Source organism: Onychomys torridus, chromosome 21 (assembly GCF_903995425.1).
Source record: "Onychomys torridus chromosome 21, mOncTor1.1, whole genome shotgun sequence".
Lineage (NCBI taxonomy): Eukaryota > Metazoa > Chordata > Mammalia > Rodentia > Cricetidae > Onychomys > Onychomys torridus.
The window spans coordinates 24,184,737-24,205,122 of record NC_050463.1 but is presented as its reverse complement, the minus strand read 5'-3'; the positions used below and the strand labels follow the sequence as shown (position 1 = coordinate 24,205,122).

At 42.3% G+C, this 20,386-nt stretch overlaps 1 protein-coding gene across 4 annotated transcripts in view; it reads right to left on the bottom strand.

Moving 5' to 3' along the window:
- Atl2 (atlastin GTPase 2) overlaps positions 1-13,469 on the bottom strand; it is a 48,526-nt gene extending 35,057 nt beyond the window's left edge. For 2 of the 4 annotated variants that reach the window (XM_036170559.1, XM_036170560.1), the window contains exon 1: positions 13,288-13,469. In XM_036170559.1, the coding sequence (XP_036026452.1) occupies positions 13,288-13,405 (118 nt within the window). In that variant the 5' untranslated portion in view covers positions 13,406-13,469. Of the gene's footprint in view, positions 1-7,572; positions 7,735-13,287 lie in introns of all 4 variants that reach the window. The other 2 variants (XM_036170562.1, XM_036170561.1) reach the window with 2 other exon arrangements.
- Between the last annotated feature and the right edge of the window lie 6,917 nt (positions 13,470-20,386).

Genomic DNA, 20,386 nt, shown 5'->3' with positions numbered 1-20,386 from the left:
ATAAGTTAAACAGCAACTAAGAAAGACATCAACCACTGATCTCTGTGTGTTCAGACATGCTCTTGTACACGTGAGCTCGCACGCACACGAGTACACGAGCACACATAAACATACCAACAGAAATAACAGAAAAATCTAGAACTGAATAATATAACAGATAAAATATCCACTGAATAGACATAAGGAGACAGGAAGCAGAAGAGTTTGAAAACATCAAGGTCTTTCTCTAATCTGAGTAGCAAGAGTAAAACAATGAATCAGGACACACTAAGTCTCAGAGAAGCATGCATAGGCACAACATCCAACATGTAGCCAAGAGTCCCAAAAGGAGAACAGAGCTAAAAACGAATTTTAAAAAGGAGAGTGACAGTGGAAATACCACTTCACTTGTTTACAGAGCCTTTCAAACTCAGTATTCAGTCTAAACACTAGCACCAAACTAAAAATCACTAGCACTTTTACAATCCTGAAGCTGTGCTTAGCCCAAATGGATACTGCTGCTTTCTTTGCACAAATTTTCTTCAAATTTCCAATTTTTTTTTTTACTTTGTTATCTCAGTTTTTTAAAAAAGGCACATCATCAAATGTCAAACTGTTTAAAAGTAGACCAATTCTCACTCTGGAACTGTACAATGCTATTTTAAACTTCTAAAAACAAGAAATGAAAGCGCATACGTTATCTACCACATCAGCAAAGCACAGCTGTGAAGAACAGGACGACCCAGCTGAAGGAGCGGATCTCCAGGTCAGTGCAACCACCAGTCATTTCTGCTCAAACTGACAGGCTGACTGATGATGTGGGAAACATGACACGATGCCTACCAGCAAATGCAAGAAAACCAAAGACAGAACGAAAGCAACAACAGTCTTCCAGACACAGTTCATCTGCAATCTAGAAAAGGCTGAAATACTGGGAGGCAAGCTCTCAAAGGAGTAAGTTTTTAGTGCAACGTATGAGAGACTGAGAGAAACAAACGATTAACAAGTGCCACAAAAGACATACTGCGGAGTTTTGCAGTGACGTTACCTACAAGTTAAAAGGGAATTACTACTGGAGAGTATCATCAACAAAGAAAGAATGTCTCATGAAGTGAATGCATCATACTAAGTAAGCTACAACGCCAAGAAAGAAAAAAAAGGAATACGAATGGTTCCACAGAAAATGTATCTGAAGAACTAACTCTCACTAAAAGGAATTCATCAATAAAGTACTTTGGGGGGCGGCAGGGCGGGGGGAGCCTGGTCTACAAAACAAGTTCCAGGACAGCCAGAGCTGTTACAGAGAAACCTGGTCTCGAAAAACAAACAAACAAAAGGGGGATCAAACATTTAAAGGAAAATGTTTGTTTGCTGATATTTACTACAAAGTCTTAGACCATTAACAAGAAAAATAATAACCAGTTAATAGATAAGAAATAATCCTAAAATTTTGAGGATAATGTAGTCCTCCGAAGTTGCTAAAATCTGCCAAGAAAAGGGTGTCTCCTGAGCTTATTTTATTCTATTCTATTCCTAGAAGAGCTTGAAAAGAGGATGTAGGACACCTCGATCAATTTAGCCAATCTAGTTGAGAAAATTCCTTTAAGGAGCTGCATTAGTACTAAAAACATAATCATTCAATATGCTTTGTTTTTAACGCCTGCCGCATACTTTTCCAATCATTTATTTTCAAATTAAATGACATATAACACAGAACAAAACAGAATTCCTAAAAGAATCCCAAGCAAAAACAAAACACTTACAGGACTCATAGTCTGACTTAAGCCTGTTAACTGTTAGTTGAGGGGCTAGAAATGGCTTGCAGGTCTGAAGACTGGCTGGCTGCTCTTCCAGGGGAGCCAGGTCAGAGTCACAACCAGGTAGCTCCCAACCATCTGGAACTCCAGTTCCAGGTGATCTGACACCCTCTTCTGGCTTCCACAAACATCAGGCACAAAAGTGGTGCACGGACACATTCAGACAAAACACCCATACACATAAAATAACAGATCCTTTTAAAAAAGGAAAGAAAAATGAAATTCACTAACAGTTGACTGACTAAAAGAAGGTGCTCACAATCTGAAAGACTAAAAAGAATCAGCTTTCGAATCAAATCCCCAGAATGCCGACAGAGAAAAACTAGGTGCAGATGGCTTCACTGGTTAATTATGCCAAACATTTAACAAAAAGAGAAAACCAATTCTATAGACTCTTCGAGGAGGGAAAGAAAAGAAATTCTTTCCAATACACTTTATGAAGCCAAAACTATTACCGATACCACAACCAAAGACAACAAAAGAAAACAAACATATAAATCAATATCCCTAAGTAGACAACAGAATCTAATACTCAGAATACAAAGAACTTTTCCTTAAATAAGAACTATTTTTAAATATACAAGACATTTCTACCACACAATTCAAAGAAGACACACAGATACTAAACTGCACAGGAAAAGGCACACAATGCTATTAGGTGTTAGAGAACTATAAATTAACACACCAGCAGAACATCTAGCATTAGCAGACCAACAGCAATACCTTGTGCACAACTAAACACCTACTGGTAACCATACCCTAGGTAGCTAGAGAAGTGAGACCATATGACAATAAACAACTTACACACAAATGTTCATGGCAGATTTATTCATAATATCCCAAATCTGGAAATAACCCAAATGTTTGTTCATATACTGGAAAGTAAATAAACTGTGTTAATCTATAAAACAAACTGCTACTTGGCAATGGGAGAAGTGGATCATATACATACATCCACACATATATGTATATAAATACATACATAAATAAAAACACAGGTAAGCCTAAACAGCATTTTGTATGCTAAGTGACAGATGCCACACATACATTATTGTATTATATGATTTCATTTTATAAAAGTCTTGAACCACAAAAAAAAAAAAAGCAAAACCACAATCACATAAAGATGAGTACTTGCCAGGAGCTGGGAATAAACATACTAACTATATAATAATATGATTCATAGATATGTCATTATATAATAGTTATATAATGATAATGAGAAAGTGTTGACTACAAAGTGACTTTTAAAAAAAACTTCTGAAGTATTGTTCTACATCATGATTTCAGGTTATAAATTATACATTTGTCAAAACTCATCCAAATATACTACCAAATCAGGGGATTTTATGTATATTATCTCAGCAAGGCATATTTTTTTAAATCAGATTCTGTCTAATTTCTCTTAGTATTTTTGTTTCTTAATAGAATCAACACTACCAATTTAAAAATCATTCTCCAGAACAAAAACATTCTAATCAGTATTGTCCACTTCTATGGCAACTTCAGAAAATGATACCAATATGATTAAAACCTGGAGCTGGAGAAATGGCTGAGAGCTTATAAGCACCAACTGCTCTTGGAGAGGACCTGTGTTGACTAGGCACCCACAGCAAGCAGCTCACAACCCCACCAGTAACAGAGTACAAGGCCTCCCAGCCTTCCTAGGCACCTGCATTCACATACACCTACCCACACACAGACTCAGAAACAGACATACACAATAAATATTTTTAAACTGGAGCTGTCCATCAATTCTAACACTCCTCAATTTAAAATTATCTCCTTATGAACTAACTAGAGGATCTTGAAAACATAATTTTGAAGTTTCTGGTGCTGACAAAGAAATCTCTTGCCCACTTAAAAATTTTCTTAAAAAATAGTTATTTAATTCTATTAAATATTATTTAATTACTTATTTCTTTAAGAATTATTTGAGTCTTTTTTACTAGGAAAGGACATTTTCCTACTTCTAGGAGTGTCTTAAACATCAATAAACTACACATATACTCCCTAGAAGATATGGCATACAGGTCATACATACATTCAAATACTAATGCACGAACTTAAAAACTAGCCTCAACACTTAAATGCCAAGAACTGTATAGACTGTGTAGTCCAATTCACTTATTCTAAAGCTACATGACTAATGCTGTGTAGGCAGGAAACTAGACCAGGACTCAGGTCTTCTATAGCAGTCATTCTCAAAGTTTGTTATATAATTTTTATTTCTTTTTTTAAAGATTTATTTTACATATACTGTGCTCTATCTGCATATACACCTGCATGCCAGAAGAGGGCATCAGATTTCATTGTAGATGGCTATAAACCACCACGGAAGTGCTGGGAATTGAATTCAGGACCTCGGGAAGAGCTGTCAATGCTCTTAACTGCTCAGCCATCTCTCCAGCTCCATTCTCTAAGTTTTAATACAAATCTAAGGATCTTGTTAAAAATGCAAATTCTGACTCCTTAAATCTAAGGTAGAGGTTGAAAATTGAGTTTGTAATTGATTTCAAGACATGCCAAAACTGATAGTCCTAAAAACAGATGGAGAACAAAGGTCACAATATTTTACTGGAGTTCAGTATATAAATGCCATGCATTTAATCTTATTTCAGCTAGTCTCTATAATGTTCAAACAAAGTGTTCAAAGAAGGGGGATATTTTCAGGCTGTGCTATAAGCTCCATTCTTCCTGGAGACTGCAGATGCTCTTATTCAACCAAAGACACAATATGAGTCTATGAGGGGCACAAGAGACAAACAAAAACAGCCTCTACTAAAAGGAAGTTGGAGTACTATAAAAAGATAACTCGGACAGCCAGGTCTGGAAACCACTGCCCCAGAGGGATCAGTCACTTTGTGAGCCTTTATGGAAGTGCTGGGACTTGCCTCCCAGCTGATGCAGTCTGGGTTAGGACCACTGACAAAAACACAAACCTGAACTTCAACTAAATGCTTCATTGAAGGAGAAAAGCAGCTATGAGCCAACCAGGCACTGGAAAGCATTTTAACTCATTATTTGCTTAAAAAAAAAAAAAAAAAAAATTCCAGTAGGAATTTACAAAGCTGTTTTTCTCTAGAAAACTACAACTATAATGTAAACCAGGAGGGGTGGGGTGGGGGGCTGTTGTCAAACTCCAGGAAAAGATTAACATGTCAATTGCCATATAATTCCCCCCATTAGTAATGCTCGCTAATCAAGAATACACTATCTTAAAAGCCTTAAAAATACTTTGGAGAGTATGTAATATAGTTTATATCCTTTTTCATTATACTTAAACCAGGAAACAAAGAGTTGTTTTTCCTATAAGATCCACACATTATCTTCCATTTGAAATCTACCCTGTTTCCATAGCAACCAGCACTGATGCCATATCATTTTTTGCTGTTCCCACTTAAAGAACACTATGGCATAAAATCCTTTTATGCATTTATGGAACTAGAGAAGAAAAATGTAAAACAGATTATGTGTGGATGAAATTATTTTTTTTCCAAAGACTGCCATGAAGTAGTGACCAATTCTTTAAACAACAAGTATTAGATGCATTGGGGATTTAAAAATATACTTAAGCTCCTGGACCTGGTGATAGCACTATTTCAAATTATTTAAAATCAGGTTGTCATCCACCTCACCTATGATCTGCTGGAGCACGTGAAGGGGCCTGATCCAAAGACCCAAAGTTACAGAATGTCCACAACACAGGGCAATAACAGGATAATATCCAAGAGGAGTTCCAGTGAAGGCCAAGCAGAAACCAGAGGCCTTGAACCAGACCTTTGCAAGGAATACTTGCACGTGAAGATACAAGGACAAAGGGGTTTACTGCAGGACTCACTGTCCCGTGTCACACTGCAGCTCCCTGGACCAGATTTTTACATTTTTCCTTTTTTCTTTTCTCCCTTAAATTTTGTTTTATTGGGGGGTGTGGGGAGGTTTACAAGGGCAAAGGGCAGATGCGAAAAGATGGGGAAACAAATGGGATCAAGATGCATGATGTGAAAGACACAATGAAAAAAGAGAAAGAAAGTTTTAAAAGAATCAGGTTGTCAATGAAGACATTCTAGCGATAAGGACATCTCTCTGTCCCCAGAGAGGGCAAATGAAGGCTAAACTTAAAACCGAAGGCTAAGAATACAGAGCATTATCCCTAAGGACAGCCACGAAAATTTGGAGCAGAGGACTGACAAGACCAAAGCTTTGCTGAGATAAACTGAAAGTGATCAGTGAGTAGGAACTGTAAAGGAGTCTAAAACCAGAGAGATCAGACAGGAGAGCTTGGTCTACGGTGAGAAGCCCAACGCCAGGGGACAGTAAGAATGGCAAAGACATACTAGAGTTCGGTCATCAAGGCACTTCTTTGCCTAGACAATGAGTTAACACTAAAATTGTTCCATGTTTACAGGGGGGACTGTGTTTTCATAACAGCCTTTATTAAGTGACAATATACATCATTTCCACTTCCAAAATTACTACTTATACAAAGTCTATAAGGTTTTATAACACAAGTCAGGAAGAATAAAAAAAAAAAAAAAAAAAAAAAAAAAAAAACAGAAAAGGCTTCCTTGATTTAGACAATTAAGTTCCTTGTTTGGCCCAAAAAGCAACTTTGTGGTAGTTAGAGGATAACAAATCTGTGATAACCATTTAGCAATAGAATCATACACTCATACACGCACGCACGCACAGAGATAGAGAAAAAAAGGCAGAGTTGGGCTTAAATTCAGAAGTTATCACAACAAATCTCAAGACAAAGAAATTTAAGACACAGAATTTCATTTTGCCTGAGACCACATTCTGTGTGTGTGTGTGTGTGTGTGTGTGTGTGTGTGTGTGTGTGTGTGTGTCAGACTATTTATTACAGCAGCAAACCAAAAACAAAACATATTCAAAACTCAGTTTTGTCTCAATACAGGCAAAATGTCTAGTATAAAATTGGTTATAAAAAGAAAAGAATGACCACCCCCCAAACAAATAACTATCCTTTAAACTAGATAAAATGTAACTAATCTGAAAAAAAAACAAAGGATTTAAAAAGTCAGTTTCCCTTTAGCCAGGTGTGGTAACACACCTGCCTTTAGTCCCAGCACACTCCAAGTTTGAGGCCAGCCTGGTCTACACAGTGAGTTCAAGGACAGCCAATGGCTACACAGAGAAACTCTGCCTCCAAAAACAAAAACCAAACCAAAAAGTCAGTTTCCCACTCTACTCTCTTTTTGCTCCTTCTAAGACAATTTTAGGATCCGTGTCAGGATTCTCCTGGTAAGTAAATACACCTGCTCAAAACCGATCGAGAAAGAGGAGTGCACCAGTGTTCCTGAGCCACTTTTTGGCTCCTAAGTTTCTCCAAAAACTACTCAGTCATTTGAGGGCAATTCTTTGTCCCACTTAATTCCAGAAAAATAACCCATATTCCTTTGTTATTAAGTATGCTTAACCACTGGATTTTCCAGCAGCCTCCAGTTGCTTTTAAATAATTTAAGCCTCTTTTAGACTGAAATTTCTTAGAAATAAAGAATTTCATGAACGCTATCCATTTTCTAAAGTGCTTACATTATTTTGTAAAAGGATTAACTGACACATTGCCTATAAGGTGTAAGTCTAATACTTTGCTATCTAAGACCCACCCATCTTCAGAGCCTAATAACCCACACTAGGGCTGGGGAGAGACCTCGACTAAGGGTGTGGCCACCAAGCCTGAAGGCCTGGAGTTCCATCCTGAGACCCTCGACAAGGCCATTAGGCATGTGTGCACATGCACACTGCTACTTACTCTGTCACGACACGAGCTACAGTCATCCAGGAAGAGGGAGCTTCAACTGAGAGAACGTCTCCACCATATGGCCTACGGCATGTCTGTGTGGCATTCTCTTCATTAATGACTGATGTGGGAAGGCCCGACCCACTGAAGGTGGTGCTGTTCAAAACAGTCGTTCTGGGTGGTAGAAAGAAAAAACCAGGCTGTGCAGGCCAGGGAGAACACGGCAGTAGACAGAGTTCCTCTATGACCTCTGCTAGAATTTCTGCCTTGGCATCCCTCAATGACGGTCTGAGATCAGGACATGTAAGCCAGATAAGCCTCTTTCTCCCTAACTGCTTTTGATCTGTGTTTTAACCAGCAACAGAAAGCAAACTAAGACACTCACAAATAAGTTTTAAAAAGTTACAAACACGCCGGGCGGTGGTGGCACACACCTTTAATCCCAGCACTCGGGAGGCAGAGGCAGGTGGATTTCTGTGTGTTCGAGGCCAGCCGAGTCTCCAAAGCGAGTTCCAGGAAAGGCGCAAAGGCACACAGAGAAACCCTGTCTTGAAAAACCAAAACATAAATAAATAAATAAATAAATAAATAAATAAATAAATAAATAAATAAATAAGCAGATGGATGGATGGATGGATGGATGGATGAATAAATAGAAATTTAAAGAAAAAGTTACAAACACATACTCATCTGCTTCCCACAAAAGCCTTGTTAGAAGCTTAAAGATACAACGGATGCTGGCTTCAAAACTTTGGCAAAGTCACACAGTTTATAGTAACTCTTTTTCCCCTACATCACTATCCTTCTCTACAATTAAAGTCATATTCGAAATCTCTCCAGCTAGAGTTCTGGCAATAGGCTATCTGGGCAGCCACTAACTGGTTACAGTGAGAGATACAGTTCTATGTATCTCAGTCAGAGATACAGTTCTATGAGATCCAGTTCTACGAAATAATCTTCATTAAACTTAAGTTAGAAAGTAAATGTAGCTGAAGTTTTTCTGTGTCCCATCCTGTCTGCAGCAGCTCAGACCCAAGTAAACACAGAGGCTTATATTAATTAAAACTGCTCAGCCATTAGCTCAGACTTACTATTGACTAGCTCTTACACTTAAACTCAGCCCATTTCTGTTAATCTATATGTCGCCACATTTTTTGTGGCTTTACCTGTGTGCCATTACATGCTGCTCCCTGGACGGCGGGCTTGCGTCTCCTCACTCAGCCTTCCTCTTCCCAGAATCCTCCTTGTCTGCTGATTATCCTTCCTGCCTGGCTACTGGCCAATCAGCGTTTTATTAAACCAGTGTACAAAAGCATTATTCCATAGCAAGTAAACTCCCTATATTCTACTTGTCAAAACATGGTCAAAAGTGCCTATTATCTCATTGGGAAAGTGATAGATTATTAGTTTTTCATGACTTCAATGTCATTTCTAGAAGCTATCATATGTCCAAAAGACCCAACTACTGCATAGGCATTTATCCCAGATTAGTTAGTGAAAATCACTAATTTCTACAAAATCCTATCTGGTGTGTGCACACACAAACACAGAGATTGATACATGTAACATTCACTTGAAAAATCCCAGCTAAACAGCTATTTGGGCTTTGTACTTCTGAACACTTTGACCTCTCTGTCCCTAACACTAGCACTGCTGTACTTCCTTCATTGATTTTTCCACCTTCCACAATATCTACCTCCCCCCAACGCGCGCGCACACACGCGCACACACACACACACACACACAACTTTTAATTTCAAGTCTAGCTAGGGTAGTATCGCCAGTATAGCTCCATGACACACACTTGGCTCCGTGACCAAGGACCAGGGTTCAATCTTAGTACTACATCAAAAGCAAACAAAAACAAACAGTCCAGCACACTGACTGAACTGTCTCCACCTTTCTTGTGCACTGCTTTATATACACCTTCTCAGTTAGCACTTTAAACTCCATTGATTCAGCAGAGCCTTATTCAGTTATCTCCAATCACACGTGGCAACCCCCTCCTCCTCCAAATGTGGTGAGGAGTGGTCAAGTGAGAACCTGAGAAGGTTCTGTGACTGGAGAAACAACACATTCTCTCTGGTGGGAGCAGTGACTGGACCCCCTCCCCGAAGGGGTGGGGGGCTTTAAGAAATAAAATGCAGGGGGTTAAAGGGAATGGTTAAGCACCAAACAGTACCTGGCTGTCATCAAATGTTCAGTTGGTGTTTTTTCTGAGTAGACACTTTTAAAACAGTAGAGAACGCCTTCAATTGCTCCATTTCTTGGTGGCAAAAGAGACTAAGAGATGAGACAAAACTTCAAAAACGAATTCATTATGGGATCAAGTTCAGTTATTCTGTGGTCACATCTATCTTCCTTAAGGTTAAAAAAACAAAAAATGCCAATTTCTGTGAAGTGACACCTGGGCTTTAAAAACCTCAAATGGTACAATATCAGAATACCACTGCATTTAAGGATGGGGAAGTGAGAAATAAAATTTATTTCTCTGTACCTTCACCAGAGAAAACACTCCTTATAAACTCCTTATTTAAAAAAAAAAAAAAAAAAAAGAGGAATTCTACTTCTGCCCAACATTTCTGGCTTTTAACTTTGAGAGTTTACCTGAAAAAAGCTTTGCTCACATTTATATGTCAAACAGATCTCCCATAAACAAGGATCCTTAAGTATGTCTCACAGTTTAAAGTGTCTTCAACTCAGCATCATCACACTGGTCACCCTCCTGTCACTCTTGGTAGCCACCTGGTAGCAGCTTCGGAAGGGCATGACCTCGGAAAAGGTCTAACAATTTCAAAACAGTCATTTTGGGGAATAATCAGAAATTCTACCAAAGTTATAATAAAGCCACCCCCCAAAAAGAAAGGATGGTTCAGAGGTGAAGACAGCATACTCCTCTTCCAGAGAACCCATGTTCAGTTCCAGTACCCACATAAAGTGGCTCATAATCACCCACTCCATCTCCAGATCTGACACCTCGTACCTGTACTCAGGTGCTTGTGTACACACATACACACACAACTTTTTAAATAAATCCTTAAATAAAAGAAAAAAAATCCTGAAAAACTATATACCTATGTGGACTCCACCTACAGCTACCACCTCATTTCCTCTCTTGACTTATTTCTCTATAATAAACATCCCTTAACTGTAGAGTAGGTTCTTCTCCCCTTCCCCCATAAAAAGAATTACACAGAATTTCAAAAGTACTCTATCAAATAGACCGATCACACCTACAGAATCCTCAAATCCTATCAACTTTAGGGTCAAGAATACTTTTTCATTGAGTGCTGTATCATAAATCCACTCTGGAGGTGGGCTGTAACACACAGCACTTGCCCTAATATTTGGGAGACCCTCGGTTTGATCTTCAACACATGGCAGGTGGAAGATGATCTGGGGTTGTTTTCTTTTAACATGAGTTCACACAAGCACACAATTTAACATGTATGGTCACTTACTTATTAAATTTCCTATTTAATATTTTCCCAACTACGGTAAACAAAGGTAAGAAGTGGCTATGTGACTTCACTGGTTACAGTGTGCTTAACATAGGTCCCATCTTCATCTAAGTGAGATAAGAGACCATCAACACCAGAAACCTTGAAAATATTAAGTTCCTTGTACATAAAAATATATTTTAATTGTCTATTAACTTTATCAAATCCCCAAGTTTATATTTCATGGTGGATAAATTCTAAAATGGTCCTCAATTTTCCAAGAAACATGACTTCTAGCGATCCTAAATTCCTAAAAACCCAAACATTTCTCTTAGAGGCACAGAGCATCTTCCCAAGACTATGCCACTAAGATGACAGCTGGCTCACCCCAACATACTTTCTTAACTTTACTACTTCCAAACTCAGTTCCTTAGCTCTACTACTCTAAAAAGCACAAGGAGAGGAAGAGTTTTGACACATCCACATGAAGGAATCCCTAGGAATTCACGCCTGTTTGTTCTTCCCTTCAACACAAATCCTGCACATTTATTTGGCCTGTAATACAGTAACAGGTGACTCAGAGGCAAATTAGCAGGTGCAGGGGGCTGTCTTGGGAAGTCATGTGATAGGAATGGCTAAGTCTTCCACACACCGACACCAAAAGAAAGGCCAAAATCTATGAGCCGCAGACAAGAACATTTCATAAATGTTGGGCAAGAACTATTTATCCAACAGTCCCAAGAGTTTCATCTCTTCTCAGTGTCCAATAGCATAAAAACAGGCTCTTAACCATGACCGAATCAAATGTACGCTTTTCCTAATGAGTACATAAAGTATTTCTGACACTACATCTCCAACTGTACACACACACACACACACACACCACACACACCGGCATTCCAGAACAAATAATTAAACCATCAGCCACCTAAAGTAAATAAAAGCCTCTCTGGAAGTATTTTCAAGGGCAGAGGGCTACCCCTGTAAACAGTTCTGTCAAGTGTTTGTAGTTGACGGGTAACATTTCTTTTTCTCATAGGAAAATCCTAATCTATCTTCACCTCTGACACATGCCCAAGAGGTACCATACACGAAGTGTAATCTAAAGTTTTCTATAAAATGTCTGTGATTAATGTTTAATCAAAATGTTTTAGATTTCACCCAGTAAAACCTCTATCAGATTGTGGAACAGGAAATATGAAAGCAATCTCATAGTCAGCATGTTTACTTATACTCTTATCTTGACCTCACGTATCTAATCGTGCGCGTTTATTAATTTATGCGCCTCTTAAAACAAAACTTTATGCCTTTAACCACCACCACAATTCTCAGCAAGGACTTTCATGCGTTCAAGTCACACCACGGTGAAAGATCAAATGCTAAACTCCTAAAAATAAGGGCGCTGTGTGAGCGAGAGCAACACACAACACCGCGCTGCCAGCGCAACTGCGTCTTCGACCGGGGGGCAGGGGCGCCATGTACACATACAGTAGGAGCTCACATTCAGCAAAACCCCGGGAGCGACAGATCAGGTGACTTCACACCAGACACTTCTGAGCCCGGAGCGAACCCACTAGCAGCCCCAGGACTCCTCATCCCACCCTCACCCCCCCGTTGTCCAACCTAAGCCAACACTTGGAACCCCGGCCAAGCACAACTCCCGCGAATGGGTTTGGCTGCTCCAAGAGCTCGGGAACCTGAGCCTGGGGGCCACGGCCCTTGCCTGGCCTTGCGGACTGCGGCTCCCGTCGGGAAGAAGGGTGTGTGTGCGGAGAGAGCTCTGCGACCTGGCAGCCAGGTGCCAGCGGTTCCCGCGTCCTCCGCCGCCGCCACCGCCGCCGCCGCCACCGCGGGGCCCAGCGCGTCCCGCTCTTCCCTCCCTCCCCGGCCCCGCGCGGGGCACCGACCCCGCACCGCCGCCCTCGGCGAGTCCCGGCCCCGCGCCGCGGTCCCCGGCTCGAGGCCGCCCCCTTGGGTCGGGGCTGACACGGCAGCAGCCACGCGACGGCGGCGGCGGCGGCGGGCAGGGGGCCGGGCCGCCCGTTCACCCGCCAGCTGTGCGAGCCGAGGCCCGGTGGGCCGCCCGCCCCCTCAGGCCGCGCGGCGGAGCGCGGGGCGCGGCTGAGGCTTAGGCCCTGCGAGCGGCCGCGGCGGCGAGAACCCAAGCCCAGCCAGCCGCGGACTCCGACTCCGCCGGGCGCCCGGGACTCGCCAGCCAGCCCGAGCCGCCGCGCGGCCTTCCCCGGACTCCCGGCCACCCGCGGCCTGGGCTCCCGCCGGCCCGTACCTAGGGAGGTCGTGGACGAGACGTGGTTCACCCCGACGCTCGGGTCGCTCGTCCGCCGCCGGCGCCTCAGCCCCTGGTGCGGCTGCTGCCTTCGCGCTGCCTCGTCCCCCTCCGCCATCTTGTACCGATTTAAAATTAACTCCCCACTGACGTCAAACGCCGCCGCCGCTTTATCAACCTCCCGGGAGCCGGCGGGGCGGCCTGCCGGTCCTAGCGCCGCCCTCACACGGCGCCGCCCAGCGCGCCCCGGCCACGCCCATCGGCGTCCAAGCTCCGCCTCCGCCCAGCCCAGCCCAGCCCAGTCTGCTGCGTGGCTCCGCGGCTCTCCAGCTTCTAGGAGGAATTAGGGGGGACCCCCTGCGGCCCGCGCCGCTGTCTCCAGCTCCCCCACCTTCGCGAGCACGGGACCACACCCCCTTGCCGCAAGGCGGAGAAGGCATCTTGGGTGAACCAAGTCCCTCCTGCCCCAATTCTTTTCGCATCTCTGATGCGGGCTCGTGCCCTGCACGTGAGGTTGCCTCCGCGTCCTTTCCTTCCTCGTCTTCTAATCCCCAGCCCTCTCCCCGGCCAACTGTCGCGGGCGCCTGGCTCCTCCTGATATTTTCTTTGCCTTACAGAGAGGATTCCTCTTCCCACCACTCCCCTACAGTTTGTTTGCATTTGCTCCCCCATCTGCTTCTGAGAGCCTAGTTTGCCCTCTTAACTGTACATGTCTGGTGAGGGGGGGCGGGGGAAGCGCTTTGTTTAGAGAATGGATTCTAACAGGTCCTTTCCTAACTGTGATGAGCCTTCTTGTGGGGGTCCAGTGGCATCATGTAGGAAGTTCGATTAACTTTGTAGCAGAAATGTCAACCTGTGGAGGCATTTGTGGAGCATGGTTCCTATTCTCGTGGACTTTTAACCACACCCATAGTGGCATAGTGGTGAAGTGAGGAGCTCAGGTATCCAAAGGGCTGTCTTGTCCCGATCTCTTAAGCCTAAACTTCACAACCTTTAATTCCACGAGATCTCTACAAAAGCATTAGTTGTCATCAAACTTTGCAGGGCACCATTTCAGAGGGGCTTTTGTTAAACTGTCTGGGGAATTCCACCACCACCACCCCCGCCGCCCCCAATACAGGGTTTCTCTGTGTAGCCCTGGCTGTCCTGTAACTCATTCTGTAGACCAGGCTGGCCTGGAACTCAGAGATCTGCCTGCCTCTGTCTCCCGAGTGCTGGGATGAAAGCCGTGCGTCACCACCACCTCCTGACTATCTGGAGATCATTAAATCACCTGTTCTCTATCTTTGGGGAAACGGATTGTGAGCTCCTTCTGTACTAAGTCCCTGCATCCTGGTTCCATGTTCCCTGAACCCGCTTTGTAGAAATCTGCCTGTCGCGGCATGCGAGTGCTAAGATTAAAGGCATGCACCACCATGCCCGTCTTTGGATTTGCTTTCATAATTCTCCCTATGTGATATCTATTTAATACTGTACACTCTGCTGTATGCAGGTCTACCTTGGGCATGAAAGAAGATGCCAAGATGAGCATTTTTGCCTTCAAAGACTAAGCTTCCGTTTATTCCTAGTAGTTACGTGGCACTGAGTGTGCCCTATCCGATATCTCAGGAAAGTTAGTCATCCCCAAAGCTTTGCTGCTGGTGAATTGGTCTTCAAGGGAGTACTACTCTCAGACACTGAAATCTACAGACCCACCCCCTCTGACTCCAGAGAACATAGAGAAACCTCAAATCCAAGTCGAAAAAGCCACCTTCCGTTAGTTATCTCTCTAGAATTTCAAACCAAAGAGAGGTGCGTTCCAGGCTTCATTCTCTCTCTTTTATCTTCCCCATTTCTACTCGACACGTCTTATGTTGTCAGTGTGACTCCTGAATCTCTTCCTAACTCAATTCCTCCCCAGCAGCACCACCAGCCTGTTGCTTCGTCCAGACCTCCGCTCGTCATCTCTCCCTGGTCCCACTATAACAAGGCTTTTCCTTTACCTGTGGATTCTTCACCCAGCCACAGGGGTGAGATTTCTCACGTTCAAACAGGATCACACAGTTCCCACTCGGAATAAAGTCCGAGCTGTAGCTGACAAGGCCATTCACAATCTGAACTCTGCCGTCTTTCCTCCCATTTCTCCGGCTCATTGTCCCATCTGTCACTCGTCCCTCCATTCTTTGATCTCATGCATTAATCTTGCCCTGGGATTCGGAGGATGCAAGTGATACAACAGATAAACACCCCCTCTACCACGAAAGAGCAGGTGGCAGGAGCTCAAAGTCAGTCTTTCTCACGTCTCCAGCGTCTAGACCAGTGCATGACAAATAGCAGCTTCTCCATAAATGCTCACAGAATGATCACATGAGTTCATTAAGGAACAAATGGATTAAAATTCAGAGTCCTTTGAGTTCCCTACTGGGTCACCTAATGCGTCTAAACTTCCAGGTTCCAAAATGCTAGACTAAAGCATCTTCATGGGATCAAATCCACACACTGAGAATATGATATCAGCTGTCAACAGAAACATCTCAGGAATGCTTGCTGTTCCCAGCACTGTTTAAAGTACTTTACACATTAAGTCATTGGATCCATACAATCATACAATTATCTTGAAAGGTAAATGCTGTCACTACTGGCTTCTTGTAGGTGTGAAGTGACCTGCCTAAGTGGCAGGTGTAGTATTGGAAGGTAAACAGAGCACCTCCTACGATCACTGCCACTGCCCCAGTGCCCTGCTTACAGACTGAGTGTCAACAGGGTACAACTCATGGCTAGTCCACAAGAATTCTGTAGCTCTGCCTTCAATTGGCATAAGTCATATCGAAAGATATTTGGATTTTTTTAATTCCATAGGATTTTTTTTAAAAAATGAGCAGAAGATATCCACAAAGTCCCTTAAAATTTCTTTTAAAAAAAAATGGACCTTAAACATATAAAAAATGTCCTTTTCTATTCCCATAAGAAACAAGTTAAAATGACAAGTAGACACTACTTCACACACAACTTGGCAAAAACTCAGAAGTTTATGATTCCACTGTGCTGGTAAACGTGGAGAACACTCTTCCCGCGTCGCTGATGAGAATGCAAAGTGGTGTGACCCTATGCAAACGAATTTGTAATGGCCACGAAACCCATATGGCTTTCCATCATCACACCAATGCCAACTCTGAGCACCAGCTGTTAGGACTATAACTCCCAACAACACAGAATGCTGTGCCCAAGGTTGCCCATTGCCATAGATAGCTCTTGCAGCTGCAAAAGAGTGGAAACCAGATGCCCAAGCTAAAGAAACTATGATATATAATCATAATGGATCACTGTGAAGCTCTTAAATGAAAAAAAAATCTCTGTGAATTGATCTGGAGTGATTTCCAAGAGAAATTCTTACATGGAAAAAAAAAAAGAAAGAAAGAAAGAAATTAGCCGGGCGTTGGTAGCACACACCTTTAATCCCAGCACTCGGGAGGCAGAGGCAGGTGGATCTTTGTGAGTTCGAGGCCAGCCTGATCTACAGAGCGAGATCCAGGAAAGGTGCAAACCTGCACAGAAAAAAAAAGAAAGGAAGAAAGGAAGGAAGGAAGGAAGGAAGGAAGGAAGAAAGGAAGAAATTACAGAACATATTCAGTATGCTCAGTCTGAGGCTGAGAAATAACAAAATACACATATAGCTACTTACCTGCTCAAAAAGACATCTAGGAAGGCTAACTAGGAAGTAATAAAGTACACTCCAAGGGTAGAAGAAATTACACTTCCCTGTGGCAGGATGGGGTGACACTTCTCAGATTGTACCTTTTTATATAACATTGACTTTTGAAAACATTATCTATTTTTATCCAAAAAGAAAAAAAAAAAAACCAAGACTTTAAATAGAAAGCTAAAATTGAAAATGATCTCAATAGTATTTAAAATTAATGACAATCATTTTGAAAAGTGGGGTTAAAGAAATTCAACTAATCCAAGGAGTTTACAAATATCACATTGGATCAAAACTATTTCTTAACCTTCTCAAGGTCAGGGGAGAACACACACACACACAAAAAAAATCACGACTTTTTTAAATAAACCTTTTTTTAGAGAGATGTGGACAATGCAATTGTGCTGGCTAGTTTTTATGTCAACTTGACATAGAGGCATCTGAGGATAAATTTTAATTGAGGAAAATGCATCCATAAGCCTGGCCTATAGGCAAGTATGTAGAGCATTTTCTTGATTAACAGGCCCAACCCAACCCCCCCCCACCCACCCCGTGTCACCCCTGGGCAGGTAGTTTTGGATGGCACAAGAAAGGAGGCTAAGCAAGCCATAGGGAACAAGCCAGAAAGCAGCACTCCTCCATGGCCTCTGCTTTAGTTCCTGCCTCCAGGTTCCTGTCTTGAGATCCTGCTCTGACTTCCCTGGATGACAGACTTTAAGTTGTGAGCTGAAACAAACTGTTTCTTCCCCAATTATTTTTGGTCAGCATTTTGTCACAGCACTAGAAACCCTAACGAAAACAGCCATTAATTCTGCATTTATTCTAGGTTGATTACGTGATAGAACAAGTAAGTCAAAAATGCCTTCACTTGTGAAGTCATGGTTCTCAACAGGAAAGAAGGGCCGTTCGAATAATGAACGAGGGAAGGCTAAGAGACTCACAAGGAATGGATTTAATTTCAGGTGTTGATGCGGATTCCGATTTCTAATATACATAAAGCGTAACTCTGAATATAAATGTATGTGTGGATTATTTCTCAACCGTGTCCACAAAGCAGGCCTCTTAGCAAAGGTGCCGAGTGTTAGTTACTTTCCTTGTTGCTATGACAACACTACCTGACAGAAGGAGTCTGAAGAAGGAAGGGTTGATTTGGGCTCATGGTTTGGGGGTTCAATCCATCAAGGCAGAGAAGACATGCTGGTGATACCAGGAAGCTGCTGGTCATATTGCGCCCCCCATCAGGAAGCAGAGCAAGATAACTGGTGCCCTCTCCCTTTTCACTCAGTCCAGGAACCTGGCCCAGGAACTGGTGCCGTCCATCTTCAGGCTGGTTCTTCCCCACACAGATGAGCCCCTCTGAGAAGACCCTCACAATCATGCCCAGAGCTTTGTCTCCTAGGGGATCCTAAATCGCATCAAGTGGATGAACCATCCCAGCCTCGGCACCCAATGTGGATCTCTAATGCGGTTTCCTAGAGGAGGCAGCCCTTGGAGAAATCTCTGGCTCCAGACCTGGGGTAGAGGGGATGTGAGCATAGTTTCTGTGGTAGGACTTAAGGGGTACTCGAGTTTTGATGGGGTATGTCAGCAAGGCGCAGACGGCAACTGGGAAGGAGCTTCCAGCAGCCAAATCTGGGATGATTTGAAGTGAAGGGCTATGATGTATACAGTTTTCTTGTCACCTGTTCAGAAAATATGCTATAGAGGGAGAGAGAAAGAAGTGGGAGAGAAAATGAAAGCAGAAGATGATTCTAATGGAGGAAAATGGTAATAATTTGTGACTGTGGATAATTATAGTCGATGTATATTCTGTGTATTATTCTTGGAACTTTTCTGTCAATGTTAAATTATTTCCAGGAAAAGCTTTATAGTTATTTATTTATTTTTTAGATCTTGATTTTTTTTTAACATTTACTTTTAAGTTTGTGTGTGTGTATGTGTGTGTGTGTGTGTGTGTGTGTGTGAGGCTGTGTACACATGTAAGTACCCACAACATACAAAAGAGATTGTTAGATCCCCGTTGTGATCTCCCCAACAATGCGGGTACTGAAAATTGAATCAGGCCCTCTATAAAATCATTATACACTCTTAACTGCTGACCCACCTCTCCAGTCCTGGTTTGTTGTTTGTTTGTTTATAAAGTAAAATGGAGGAGATGGTTCAGTGGGCAAAGTGTTTGTTGCACAAGCATGAAGACCCACACTTAGATCCCCAGCACCCATGTAAATAAGCTGTGTGTTGTGGTGCACACATGTACATAACCTTGCCAGCAGAGCTGGAGGATGAGCAGGGACAGGCAGATACTGGAGCCTTCTGGTCAACCAGTCTAGCTCTGGGTTCAGTGAGAGACCCCGTCTCCAAAAAAGAAGATGATGGAGCAACTAAGGATCCAGTTCCCACCTCTGCCCTCCACATATGTCCTCATGGGCAAACACACCTGAACACATGCAGACAAACACAACTATTTCAAAGTACAAATAAAACAGCTATTTATTTTACACAGTAAAATATTATCTTTATAATAGATTAAAGATTAATGCAAACATACATTCCACATATTATTACAGAGTTATGAAGAATCAGTGTCATGAACAATTTAGCACTAGAGGAAACATTTATAATGTCAGGTTATTGCAAAATAATAAAAGGTCCAGCCATGTAAAACGTGTCTGGATATACATATAAAAACTTGGAAAGAGTTACATTAAAGGTAAAAGGAGATAACAGGGTTACACGAGGATATACTCATGTTCCTGGCACTATTTAAGGAATAATTCATGTTCTAATTCTGAAATATGAACATAATCCAAAGAGTAATTAACATTCCCCCTCTTTTATGGCGACTTGTGAAGCTGTGTTACTCTGTCTTTGCGATGTACAGTTTGGAGACTTGCTTTATCGGGATGTTATCATCCCCAAGAACATGATGCCTTTCTAAAACAGAAGACAAAGAAAGCAGAGGGTAAGGCGAGCCTTGAAAGGATGGTCACAAAATGTTCTATGTACTATCAATTACTCGTTAGATGAGAGGCACACAGGACAAAGAAGGTGTTCACTCACAGGATAGTTACAAATTCAAACTTTTAGGAAGTGTTCCTAGTGTCAAAATCATAGTTTTTGCTAAATTAAAGTTGATGCAGTTAACAACACATAGCTGTCTGAGTGTGTTCTAAACTGTAATTTCATCCATGTCAGCTCACCCTCTGCTGTTCAGAGTAGACTTTCTTGGATGATACAGACATCTAGTATAATAAGAGCCTGTATGGGTTTCTCCCTCACTTTTACCTAAGGAATCTCATTCTATTAGTCCAGGCTTCTGCAACCCCTGTGTTTTTCTCACATCCCTCTTTCTCTCTTCCCCTCACCCTTGCCCCGTTACCCTCCACACCACTCTCTGCGTCTCTCTTTTTTCTTTTTTTC